General features: G+C 36.5%; 1 protein-coding gene and 2 long non-coding RNA genes across 3 annotated transcripts in view; 1 reads left to right on the forward strand and 2 right to left on the reverse strand.

The window, feature by feature from the left end:
* The window catches only part of LOC127948545 (uncharacterized), an 81279-nt gene that overhangs the window by 20496 nt on the left and 47979 nt on the right, over positions 1–12804 (forward strand). Inside the window, exon 2 of the long non-coding RNA XR_008152109.1 lies at positions 7295–7390. This is a non-coding gene — a long non-coding RNA (uncharacterized LOC127948545). The remainder of the gene's footprint in view (positions 1–7294; positions 7391–12804) is intronic.
* Positions 7573–9569, reverse strand: LOC127948542 (heart- and neural crest derivatives-expressed protein 2). Its single transcript, XM_052545020.1, has 3 exons — positions 9317–9569; positions 8514–9163; positions 7573–8214 (listed from the first exon to the last, which is right to left on the reverse strand). Exons 2-3 carry the CDS (start codon positions 9039–9041, stop codon positions 8116–8118), a joined length of 627 nt encoding a protein of 208 aa, XP_052400980.1. The 5' UTR covers positions 9042–9163; positions 9317–9569; the 3' UTR covers positions 7573–8115.
* Positions 11299–12466, reverse strand: LOC127948544 (uncharacterized). Its single transcript, XR_008152108.1, has 2 exons — positions 12067–12466; positions 11299–11487 (listed from the first exon to the last, which is right to left on the reverse strand). It is a non-coding gene; the product is annotated as an uncharacterized LOC127948544 (long non-coding RNA).

Here is a 12804-nt window from a genome sequence, read left to right on the forward strand (position 1 = left end):
CACAAAATCAGTTATATTTAATTTAGTCGATAGCCAATTTATTTTCAGTAGACTAGACAGTAGACTAAAGAATAAGAATTTCCTTCCATGAAATGTGTTCAGTTTACGCAAAAACTATAAAGAAACTTCGTGTTATTCAGTTATGCTAGTATGTAAAGCAAAATTTTCGATTTTAATACCAAGTATAAAAAGGGTTTAAATCAGAACTGTTTTTTTTTTCTTTCTTTTTTCTTTTTTTATGTTCAGTTTTGTGATACCTAACCGGAACAAAGTTTGAATGTGAATGAGAACACAAACTGAAAATGCATATCCAATATGATCATGCCGGGCGGATTGTGGTCTGGAGGGCACCCCTGATAAGAAGATGTAAGAGAGAGTAACAGGGAGAAAAATAAATGTGATGGTTAATATACAAAGAAAGAAGGGTAGCTCAGAGCAGGAGAGCAGATAGCTGTCATCGCTGTGGTTTAACGCAGTCAGCCACAGACTGCTCCAGAAACTCTCCATTACTGCCCATGATGGATGGGAGAGGAACCTATCCCCGGATATACTGGCCTGAGGGGCCCCTGAATGACAGGAGAACCTGAGGTTGCCACGGTATCACTGTTTCCATGGTAACACCCTGGTCTGCTCTTGATTATTGATTCATGAGTTTGCTGTCCTTCCTCTGTCACTTCGAAGCCACTCTTCCCAAAAGTCGCACGTTTCAGCTGGGCACCGGCACCATGCTCTCAGCTCATACTTCACTGTATCAGCCACGAGCAGTGACTGAACGTTTGTATTTCACCACATGCCGTATGAGGTTATTTTTACAGTCTGGTGTTGCACATTCAAGGTCTGTGGTGTGCTCAGTAACAGATGTTTTCATGATTGGAAAACTGACCGGCCATATGTATTGCAGATACATAAAGACATAAAGAATTGGTTCATGGCTGTTAACGCTATTGCCATTATCTCTTGACCCATCTCCTTGAATATTCATGAATGAATTTTCCGCAAAGAGAATTATATAATTAGTTGCATCACACTTTTGTGATGAGGTTAGTAAAGGAGATCCATTCATTATCGATTTCATATATTTTCATTTCATTACATGACGATGAATATCATGTTTGGGGACGAATATCAATATTTGAATAGGCTACATTTGCGAGAAACAATTTTCATAGCCCTGCATTTCTTACATCCTCACATACAAATGCAACACTGCAACAATGTTGTGCTTGCATTTTGTACAGTGCACAATGTATTTCATTTAAAGGCACGCGACCCTTTTAATTCATATTGTTTATATATATATATATATATATATATATATATATATATATATATATATATATATAGTTCGATATCGCTGCGTTAGCGTTGGTTTATGTGATATGGTGTTTCTCTGAAAGTCCAGGCTATTTCCTCCTGTGATAGTCATATGGTTAGAACCAAAAGAGAGTCAGAGAAAGCTTAAAATATCTTTATAGACCACATGCCATCAGCCAGCATCGTAATGACAGCTGGGCAATAATGTAGGTGACTTCTGACTGGGGTCTACCTGAATTTTCCCTTTGTTCTCGACTGTGGATTTCGTTCTTCAAAATAGCTGCATGTTGTAGGCTACTGAAAAAGACTGTGGTTACCTAAAGCAACATTTTCTGAGACCACATCAATTTAACCTCTCTATACTATCCGTAAAATGTAACTTGAATTTAATATAGTATAGGCCTATATGATATTATTATTCTTATTATTGTTATTGTTATTGTTATTATTATAAAAACGCAAGTTACATGTATATCTACAAAATGTAAACGTCAGCAGGCCACATGTTAAGTGAACGGTTATTTTTAACAAAGCTAAAAAATGGCAAGTTCAAGGTCATGTTTTGTAGTTTCTCCTTTGCTTCATTTTGGCTACATTTTTATATAGCCTACAGTCAGAATTAAATTCAGAATCAGAATCAAAAACGATCGCCTCTTAAAAAATCTCATCATTATATATTTTCACCACTAATTTCAAAATTAATAACTTTTTCAAATGTATTATCTTAGTTTGACTTGCATCTTCACGAAACAGCCAAGTCCTACGAGCATTGAAGTTGTATGCTAGAGAAGGCTATGACGCGACCAAGTCTGTTCCAGCTACTGTGCCATTGGTTTAAATGGACCTGTATTCATTTTGTTTAATTGGTCAGTTTAAAAGGTTAACACTGTGAATAATTTGTGTCTGTGATGAACGAAGTCTGTTTATTATTCACTGAAGATGTATTGCACCACCACTCCTATGCGTTCCGTTTAAATGAAAGGGATACAAAAAGCTCGTATTTGGTGAGGGTCAGGCAATGTCAATCCTGGACGCTTAGTTGAAAAAACATTACTATTAGGCTTAATAGATGGTATTATGAGGCCTACCGTAAATGATTTGATCGCAATCTCCCCACACAACCAACAGTGAACATAGGAGAAGATGAACATATAGAAGTCATAAGATGAATATAGGCTATAAAATCTTCACCGTCGGGCGTTATATGAAATTCACAACCACGATGTGCGAATTTACCTTTAAAAGTAGTATTTGTGTTTACATTATCCCTGTTATTTTATATTATTATAGGCCTACCCACATATTGTGAAGATGTAACTGCTACTATTTATGTTATTTATTACAATTACACGTAGGCTATAACGACTTTGCCTATCACTGAACAATAATTAAGCATTCAGCATTTCTGCCGCGCGCTATTTTTTTGTATTTGGCCCACATTAATTTGAATATTTCAGGCTTGCTCAGTTTTAACGTAGGCCTATTAAAAAAAAAAAACGTGATTAGCCTATAAGATATCTAGGCGACTGAAAGCGCTTGGTTCAGTTATTTTTGACAGGTTGGTTTTTAAAAAGTTTTCATGTGATTTTTTTTTTTTTTTCATCTGGATTTATGCTCTCGTTTAAAGGTTTTAAATGTTTATCACCGACAAAACAGAGCAGTCGCCTCATGCTCGCAGGGATAAATGGAGTGTTGGAGAACTCGCTTGAAATGACACGCATGCCCTGACCACTTGGGAGGTCTTCCTCTACTCTCACAGGCTCAATACGTGACGGTTTTTATGCAGTATAAGCTTTTTCTGAAATGTCTGTGAATGAGTCCTTGTGTCGAAGCATGAAGCCAGCTGTTCAGCACACGTAAAGTAAATTCGCTTAGAATTATTATTATCTTTTTATTACATGCAAGCTAGCTTAAAGCCTATGTAAGCATATTTATACGTTATATTTTGCGTAAGAAGTTCTGGTGTTAAAATATAACATTCACAATCAAATTACATTTTTATTTTACATTTAATTTTAGTTTTTTTTGTTTTGTTTTGCGAAAAAAATAATAATAAAACATAAAAAATGCCAGGAGTAACCTTGACTACTGTGCAATCGAGTAGCCTCATGTTGTAATTACAACATTTAAAATCTTTATCAATGCTGAAGGGCCATCTTTGTAGAAGCATGGTCATCGCCAAGTTTTTTCTTCTTTTTTTTTTAAGAAAAAAAGGGTGGTTCGTATATGTAGCTAGGCTATAAATAAAGATTTTTTTCTGAACGTTGTACACCGCAATACAAATAGTAGCTACAAGTAGCCTAGGCTACATGTGAAAAAGACAAAAACAGCACAGCAGCGATAATTATTTCAAACGGCTGATTTTTAGATGTTACCACGGCTTTGATAAAAGAGATTAAAGAAAGCAAGCTCTTCATTAAAGTAGCCTAGCTTTTCAGTAGCTAGTTTTGTTATAAGCCAACAAATCACTTTCCAGGAGGTAAAACCATTTTACCGTGATACACGTCAGTGATCCTGCCACTAGCTCGCCATGCAGATGTTTAGCCATCTCTTCTCGTCAAGCACAACCTGATGGAGCAAAGCGTCTTTATTCCTTTTCAACGCATTCAGCTCATTCTTTCCGCGTTACCGTTGTTTGAGAAGTCTGGGCGCAAGAGTGCCTGAAGAACTTTTGGAGGACGGTTTGGAAGAAGAGGGAGTTGTTTCTGTGAGAAACTCAATCTCGCTTACAGTAGCGGCCTCCATCTGGGAACTGTCACAACTGACAGCACCACGGGCACTGGCCTGATCTTCCGCGCAACATTCACCAAACACAGCACACTCTCAGAATGGCACGTTGTCTGGTTGTTTAATTATCAGGAAATCATACAGTGGACCCTGCAGTATTTGAGACGTGTAGCAGATCGAGATTTCTGTCCTGTCAATAATTCCATTATAAACGGGAAACGTTTTTGGGTCAGTGACTTAGAATCCATTCATCTAATATCTAAAGATCACTGAACCTCTGGACAATACTTAGCCTAAATAATGACAACATATAGGCCTAGCCTACATATATAAACAATATAAATATATGCTATATTATATAATAATAAAATATAAATTAAGATTACAAAACGGTAAGATCAAAACGTTTCTTGCAAATCTTAAATTTATAAACAAAAGAGGATTTCGTAACTTATTTTTATTTTATATAGTAGCGTAGCCTATTTTATTCGAAATCACTTGTTAGTCTAGGCTACTCTTCTTATTGAAAATAGGGTGGTTAATTTTCCATTTCAGTCAATATCAGAATTATTTTGTTGCAAAACTTATAGGTTAGATCAAAATGGCTGCAAATGTCTGCGAAACGCTCCCAAAAATATTTTAACTTGCATAACCAAAATTAAGTTAGATTATTATCTATCATTTTGGGGCATAACGAGGAACACTTATGTGGGACAAAAAATGTAATAAAAAATAAAAAAAAAATAATTCTCATTATAAATTCTAATTTCATCGAGGTGATCGAGATGTATATTAAATAGAGTAGCCTAGCCTACAGAAAACCATATCGAGGTTTGTAGAACTTTATGAACTTTACGAACACACGACATTGGCTAAAAAGCCTTGCGTAACTGATTTGAAATTAAATAAATACATCCAGGTCTAGTTCTTTTGCGCAATTGTTTTTAATCTAAATGTTTTATCTGAGATCGTGCAATTTGGGCGATGCAACACATACCTTTTTTCGAAGATAAAAATGTTTTAAGCTATATGAGTTATTTCAACTGGACGGTATTGATGCTTAGATTTAGCCTGAGGTATAGGATCACAGGCCTTGTACGTGATTACGTTTAGGCGCAGGATGGCTCTGTTCTGACGTCAACATGTCTACTAGCCACTGCTGCAGACAGAAAAAATGGAGGAGGGTCTTATGAACTAATGTATTACAGATGTCTGTAATACCAGGAAAAATATGCTGGTTGGTCCATGCTTTAAAATAGGCTATAATAGCCCACGTAGCGTAGGCTACAAGTTCGAGAACTTAAGATCGAGTTTTAAACAATTACACAAAAGAGACCTATAGTGAATTTGTTATTATGTTGCAAGGGCTTGTGCCATTGGCGAGGCAAGTTTTTTTTTCTTTCTTTCTTTGTTTTAGTGCTGGTCAGGATTAGTAAGAACTAGAGATAGGCTATTAAATCATATGAGACATGTTAAGTGGGTGGAAGTGTGAGATAAAACAGCTATATACCAACGAAATTGTATATTCCTGGATTAGACGACTTCGTTTGCTTTAGTGCCAGAGGAAATAAGGGCTCTTTACTACTTTGGGCCTTCAGGAATCATGGTATTTGAATGTAAGAAGTGTTCTCTTCCATTTGGAGAGTTATTCGTGTTACAGCAGCGGCAGCAGGTCACAGTGAGGTCACAGTATTATCTGTATTCTTAATCAAGGGAGTACGGACGGTTAATTTTATCTGAGACGCCATCTTGACACTCTCAACAAATGATCTACAATTATTAGCGCATAGGACCTGTGGAATCAGACAATAGTTTAACGTAAGCGGTAATTTAATGCAACTGGATGGGTTGTCTGAGTGTCTGATGAATTGTCTGAGTGTCTTCCTATCGAAGCAGATTTACTCTGGCAGAGATGTCAGTTTAATTGCATGACTTAAGAACCTTAGACGAAAACTATGAGGACTGCTTCGAGAGAAAAGCACTTAGCAAGCAGCACCTTAGCCCACAAAAAAATAAATAAAATAATAATAATAATAATAATAATAAAAATCATCAAATAATAATAATAACAGTCAAGAAATATATTAGAAAAAGAAAAAGACTGATCTTTCTAAATATGCATCGAATGCTGCATTTTAAAAAATTGTAAAACATGAAGAATCTATAATAAATCACTGACGTCACTGTATTCCGTATTCCATAATTCCAATATATTATTAAGCTATTATTCCGCAACTCCAGCGGGATACTGATTCTTTTGTTACGACCATTGCTAAAATTCGGTTCTATGAATTGTGGTGCTAACCCCCCTCCACACCAGTGGGAAGCTTCATCTGCACATTTTGATCGGCACGTTATCAATCATTTGCACATCCGAGCAGGCCTTGGTCACTCCAGCTAAGTCTGGCCCTCCTCCGAATTTTGTTGTTAACGTCATTTGAGCATTTTCCACAGGCTCCAGTGAGTCTACTCAATCATTTATTTCAGCAGTTATGGAACTAAAAGTCTTGCAGTTTTGCCCCTTTATAGCGATTATAATTTATTGTTTAATGTTAGAATCGTGTTTATTTAATGCTTTCAAGGTTAGCCAAAATAACAGTACATGGATAGCCTTCTGTGAGATTTAGATGGTTTTTTGGTTCCTCAATTAATAATATAGGCTAATATTGTGATTTTTTTTTTCTTTATTAACCTATATAGCCGTTGAATAAAATACCATATACAGACATGGAGGAAAAAATAAACATTTTAATTAATTTAATGGGCCTATCATTGTATCTTTTTTGGCACCTGTTGCAGAAACCTGGTTGAACCTTATCACCTCTTCAACAATGTTCATTTAATGCTGTAACTCATTAATGTGCAAATTTCGTCATGCACACTGACAAATGTATTTCAAATGAAGATAAATGCAAATTTTTATTAAAAATAACTATATTTATAAGTTGTTGTTGTAGTTTTTATTGTTATTATTATTGTAGTTATTTGAAACTAGACACCGTTTTAACCGAAGCAGCCTGAGTGGTAGGCCTACTTGTAAAAAAAGTATTAGCCTGCAAGGCCGATATTACTAGCATTAACATTTTATTTGTGATTAATTGTTACTATTTTAAGTAGCCTAGTCTTGCAAGCAAACTTTGACAAACTGTTCACAACAACCACGTTGCTAGCCATATAGCAGTACTGTCAAATGTAAACATTTGTCTTCAAAACTTTAGATTTCTTTTTTAAAAGCCAATATTTCTCAATGCAGGACACAGTTTGGGCTGCTTGAATCATTTTGTTTGTGCTCGAGGAGCTGCTGGGTATGCATCGCGTGAGTGCTGTTTGATTTGACTGTCACGTCTATGTAAGTATAATTGAAAATATATTCAACAGTCACTCTTGGCCCTGAAAAGTAGGCTATCATTAATTTCTATACTAGTCTATGTTCTTCTTACAAACAGCACTTATCTTCTGTGAATAATTATTTAGTGTGCAATTTACCAAGTGGAATCATTATATTAAATTACATAGCAATACAACAAAAGGTTTAATTTGTTAACAACACAGTGGTTTATTGAATTAATTACATTGTTTACATCTCCAATATTATTTAAAATGTGTGTCTCTGGACGGAAGTGCACTGGGTGGACTCGACAGTTGTTTCAGACACCAGGATTGTACGACCACAAAATAACATTATAACACTTCATGACATTTTCAAATAAAACATTTACTATATCATAACATCGACCAACCTTCCTCATAATTAAAGAAGAGAGAAAGAGACATAGATAGATACTGAAAGTGATAGAGAGACAGAATGAGACAGAACTTCACGTGTACTCCTTAGTGGCAGAAGTCTCATTTTGATTCACAATGGGACAAGAAACCCAACAATAATAAACCAACATCAGACAACAACACGCAATCTCTTACCAAGAGAGTATCCTCCTTCTAAAATGGAATGGGTTTTCCTCAAATATCCACCGTCCGTAGCGGGAAATTGCACATAAATATTCCATTAAATAAAGTGAGAGAACAACTAAAAATGAGTTCAGAGGGCCTCATTTCGTGTCTTTTGCATTAGTCTCATTGTTTCAGTTCCAATGCCCACACATGCTGCGGCCAACCAGTTCTCCCTTTAGTTTTCTTGTCATTGCTGCTCCCTGAATTTTTCAAAACGTCGTTCTGTAAAAAAAAAAAAAACACACACACACAGACAAAATATATTATTTGTATAGCTATTAAACATCAGGCTACCAAATTGTATCAACGTACTAGTCACGGTAAAGACAGCAAATGTATTCAATTTACTTTAACAACAAAGATACACAGCAGCGTTCACAAAACCAAGTTTTCTACAGAATACTTTTAAGCTTTTATATCAAAGTCAAAGCAAGATTCCATTAGGTAATATGCAAGTCTAATGTATGACAATACTTTTTTTGACGTTTACGAAGATCTATACACTTTATTTAAGACCTTACCATTTCTTTCTTTCGCCTTTCTTCCTTGGCGTCTGTCTTTTTGAATTCCGCTTTGAAGGCCTCTGCTTCCCCGTTCTGTTCGTCTTTGTCCAGAATGTCCATAAGGTAAGCAATGTAACTGGTAGCCAAACGAAGGGTTTTGATTTTGGACAGCTTCGTATCCGCGGGGACGTTGGGAATGCATTCCCTGAGTTCTGCAAAGGCGCTGTTGATGCTCTGAGTCCTGCGCCTCTCCTTTCGGTTTGCCGTGGGTCTACGTTTCACTGGTCGGGGTCCCATTCCAACGGCGCCGGCCCCCGGTACACCTCCGTAGTGCGAGTGATCGAGCCCGGGGGCTCCCGCCGAGTACTCGGGGCTGTAGGAGGGTGCCATACTGTAGTCTGGAGGAGACATCTCCGGGTGGCTGATAAGCCACCCATGAAAATAGGGGGGTTCTTCATGACAGCGACTGGCAGCAGCTGCGGCAGCGAACGAATAGCCGTCATGATGCATCACCGGGTGGTGGGGAAACCCTCCAACTAAACTCATGGCGACAGACTTGTGTACCCTAAGGCGAACCACAGACGGAGTACGCTTTGGCTCTCAGATTATGTGTACGTTGACTTTACACACTGGTTGTCTCCCCATAAAACGTATTCATTTGTTGCTTTCTAGCAGAAAGTGAAAATGGAGTCCTGCTTATTTGTCCATAAGTTAACACAGATACCGCTGAATTTCTAGCAGATGATTAACAGACGAACAAAACGGGCTTCAGCTGTAACTGCACTCAAGTTATTAGTGAAAAAAATAATTTAGCTACTTACACTTATAGGCTATTCTCCACTGCAAATATCCATCATGAGAAAGTCCCATTGCTAATAGTTAATGTTTAAGCGGTGTTCAGAAACTTTTTTTTCTGAATTTCAAACCCGTTATGGAATCAATGAGTTGGAGTAACTATTGGATGCAAAAAAAAAATCCAATCCCAGTCGATGTTGTGCACGCAATTCGCAGCCTGTTCACTCTGTGGAAGCAGGCGAATTCCGCCGTTTGATCTCCATGTCAGCTACATCTTTTGAGCTGCTTGGGTTCATATATGTCGTCAAAACTGTTCTCAGCCAATAACGTTGTAGAGGAGGAGGGACACAAACTGCGTAGTTAGGGTGTTTACGCTCCCATATTGCACGAACCCTTGCAAAGATAGCCAACTCGTAGCTTATATATGCAACATGTATAAAATAAATGTGAAATACATGCAAAAGGAACTGGTAACGTATGCTGCCATTCCATGTATATTTGAAATTTTGTGCGTGTATACGTGTGTGTGCGCGCGCTTGCGTGCCTGTGTGTGCCAACGGCATAGGCTAGCTATATATATTTTTATTCATTTTAAATGTATAATGTATTTGTGTGTGTGTGTGTGCCACAATACATCCAGTCTTTCGTACATTTAATTTGAAGCCTTAAATGCAGCAATGAAACGGGCTAAATAAAATTGCTTTTTCCTTTTCAGATAAGCTGAGAGCTAACTGGTATAAGATGCCCTTTTTTACAAACAAAACAGAGATGAATGGTAGGCTTATCCAAACTAGAAACCTGGATGAGACTGACTTTATTCAGTGTGCTGTGCATTTTTGTCTGGCATATAGGCTATATTAAGAACGATGTATAAATCTAAATAATAATTTAAACTAGCCGGCTGTAAAATTTCTTAGGCCTAATTATTTAAACTTTTAGTAAGTATAGATAGATAGATAGATAGATAGCGCTTTTGATAACTCTAGGGAATATAATTATACTTTTCGCCTGTCAAAAACGAGTTAAATATAGATATGCAGATTGATTTTTAGAAAAAATAACAAAGGGGAAAATGCAGAAATCTATTGTGTAGTATGTCTAAATGTTTCATTTACATAGCCTACACGTTCAGTGTATGAATTAATTTGGCAGTTGTAAGATGAATGGATCTATTTTCCTTTCCGTAATAGGCCAGTAACTTGGGGTTTAAATGAACCAATAGAAACGCATTATAAACACATAAAAAAGTATAGAAAAAAATATGATAATAATGTAAAACATAGTAGGCTAAAATGTATCAAATATGTTAATATCGTAAAAAAAGGTCTTATAGACTTTCATTTGAAATTTCTGACTGAAATGATCACGCCATCGAGAGCAATGGGATTTTTATTATATTTGATAAGTAGAAAACAACTACGATGTTTCGCCGTGTTAATTCCAAATAAGCATGCAGTGCTTATATATATATATATGCCAAAGTTTAGACACCATCAAGAGCAGGACAGTGATTTGACTGTAATATATGTTTATATCGTGTGTTTGTGTACGAAACACTTTACAAGAATTATGTTTCCTGGTTCTGTTAATCCTCATTTGGCCGTTTATTTTTCACTACTTCAATGCTTGCACACATATTTTGAGCGTATAGAAAAGTGGCGAAAATTTGAACGGAATCCAAAAGACGTGCTAATTCAGAGCAGTGTTGGTTGTAAATCATTTTTTTAAAGCATGCGAGTGTCAGTGCTTGATTGCGATCCCTTTCGGATGACTTTGTGCTGACATTTGAGTATTTAATTTTGACAGTTCACAGTGTATTGCTCCAGGTGCCAAATATAACAGCGATGTTAAACAATGTGTGGATATCTATGGGCATAGCTATTCCTGTCTTTGTGTCAGTGTGTGAGTGAAAGAGAGAGAAATGAGAGGAGAGGCAGAAGAAGGAGAGAGAGAGGGAGTGGAGTGGTGTGTGTGTGTGTGTGTGTAAAATTTCACAAATTTCACAAAAGAAGGTTCATGATTTATTCGTGTTTAAGTGTTGTGTGTGGGGTTCAGGCGTAATTCATCTGTCTGAATGGAAGTTCTCGAGTAATTTAAATAGGCCGAGTCTCCAGTTAATGACATATAATCAGCCTGCAGGTCATTTGGTCAGACTCCTGGTATAGACCCCTCCTCCTCCTTCTGATCTCCTTTCAAACTGAATTTTGTAAAAATAAATAAAGTTATGCAGAACCAAATATTTCAGCATGAGAGAGGTATTTAATAATCGTTGCATGAATCAAAACTAATAGACTATCTATGATCAGAATGTAGGCCTGTGTATTGGCATTAATAGGACTGAGGCAGACGATGGAGAGAAAATAAAATAATAGTAATAATAAAAACAATTGACAATAAAAAATCTGCATGGTTGAAACTCGATTTAAAATTAAAACGACGTATTTCATATGGGTTTGTTAATGTGTTTTAAACAAAGAATCTAGAATTACAGTTTTTTTTTTTTACAATGAAGAAGAAATACCTTAACCCTGATGTCGTTTTAAACCTCCCCTTGCGTCGTATATTAAATAGGCTGCATATTCATCAACATTTTAAAGCTATATGTATAATCGTTATATCCCCTCTGCTGTCAGTTTTCAGTTCTGAAAGCTAATTTTTGCCATGTTTCATGATTAAAGTATCCCACCGAACTATCAAATGCTTTTCTGTTATAGGCTATTAGACTGAGTCTGAATTTTAAAGCGTGTTAAAATGAACAATTTCTTCATTGACATACCTGATCCTGCAAAAGGTTGAAGGCTAATGTCCCATCCCCCAGTGAATCCAGTGACCGGTGAGCTCCCTCTTTCCTCTGGAGGTCTCATTAAGAGAGCCGTGTGCTATTTTCAACATTTCCTCAATCCAGTGACTTAAAATAAAGCCGCTCAGTCACACCGGCGGAAAATCCACCCAAATCACGTTATCCAGCTTCTTTGCCAGACGTTTGTTCTCTTTGCCGACGTAGCTGAGATAATTGACCGTCTCTGGAAACTGACGTGTTTCCCACCTTGCCTCTCCATTAATATGCCGACAGGTAAGCTGTTACAAGCGCCTCAGCTTAATTTATATCAGTATTAAGCCCATCTGATATGTCAACTGATATGGAACAGGCAAAAGGCAATTCACCTGCCCTCATGAATCACAGTCATTATAAACAGGTTATTTCAAACACGCGATAAACCTATTTGCTTTGGCACACAACTTTCTTTCTTTCGCTGAAAAAAAAGTTTAAATAGTGCCGTCAATTTTAAGTGATTTAATTATTTCAAAGAAAAAAATTTATTTCCTTTTATTAAATTATTTCCTTGATTTTAATAAATAAAGCATAGACCTATTTAAAAATGGGGGGTGGGGCGGTTGCTGTATTCCATTATTTCAGTTACTTACAATTAAATTATTAATAGAAAAGTTTTTGGTTTAAATCACAACATTAGTTTATGTGAAGGAGTATCCTATTTAAGATAGATATATACTT

Source organism: Carassius gibelio, chromosome B1 (genome assembly GCF_023724105.1).
Source record: "Carassius gibelio isolate Cgi1373 ecotype wild population from Czech Republic chromosome B1, carGib1.2-hapl.c, whole genome shotgun sequence".
Taxonomy (NCBI): Eukaryota; Metazoa; Chordata; class Actinopteri; order Cypriniformes; family Cyprinidae; genus Carassius; species Carassius gibelio.

Coding starts and splice junctions, on each gene's coding strand:
- LOC127948542 (XM_052545020.1), bottom strand. CDS start 9,041: ATGAGTTTAGTTGGAGGGTTTCCCCACCACCCGGTGATGCATCATGAC. Junction 8,215..8,513: donor AAAGGCGAAAGAAAGAAATG/GTAAGGTCTTAA, acceptor TTTTTTTTACAG/AACGACGTTTTGAAAAATTC.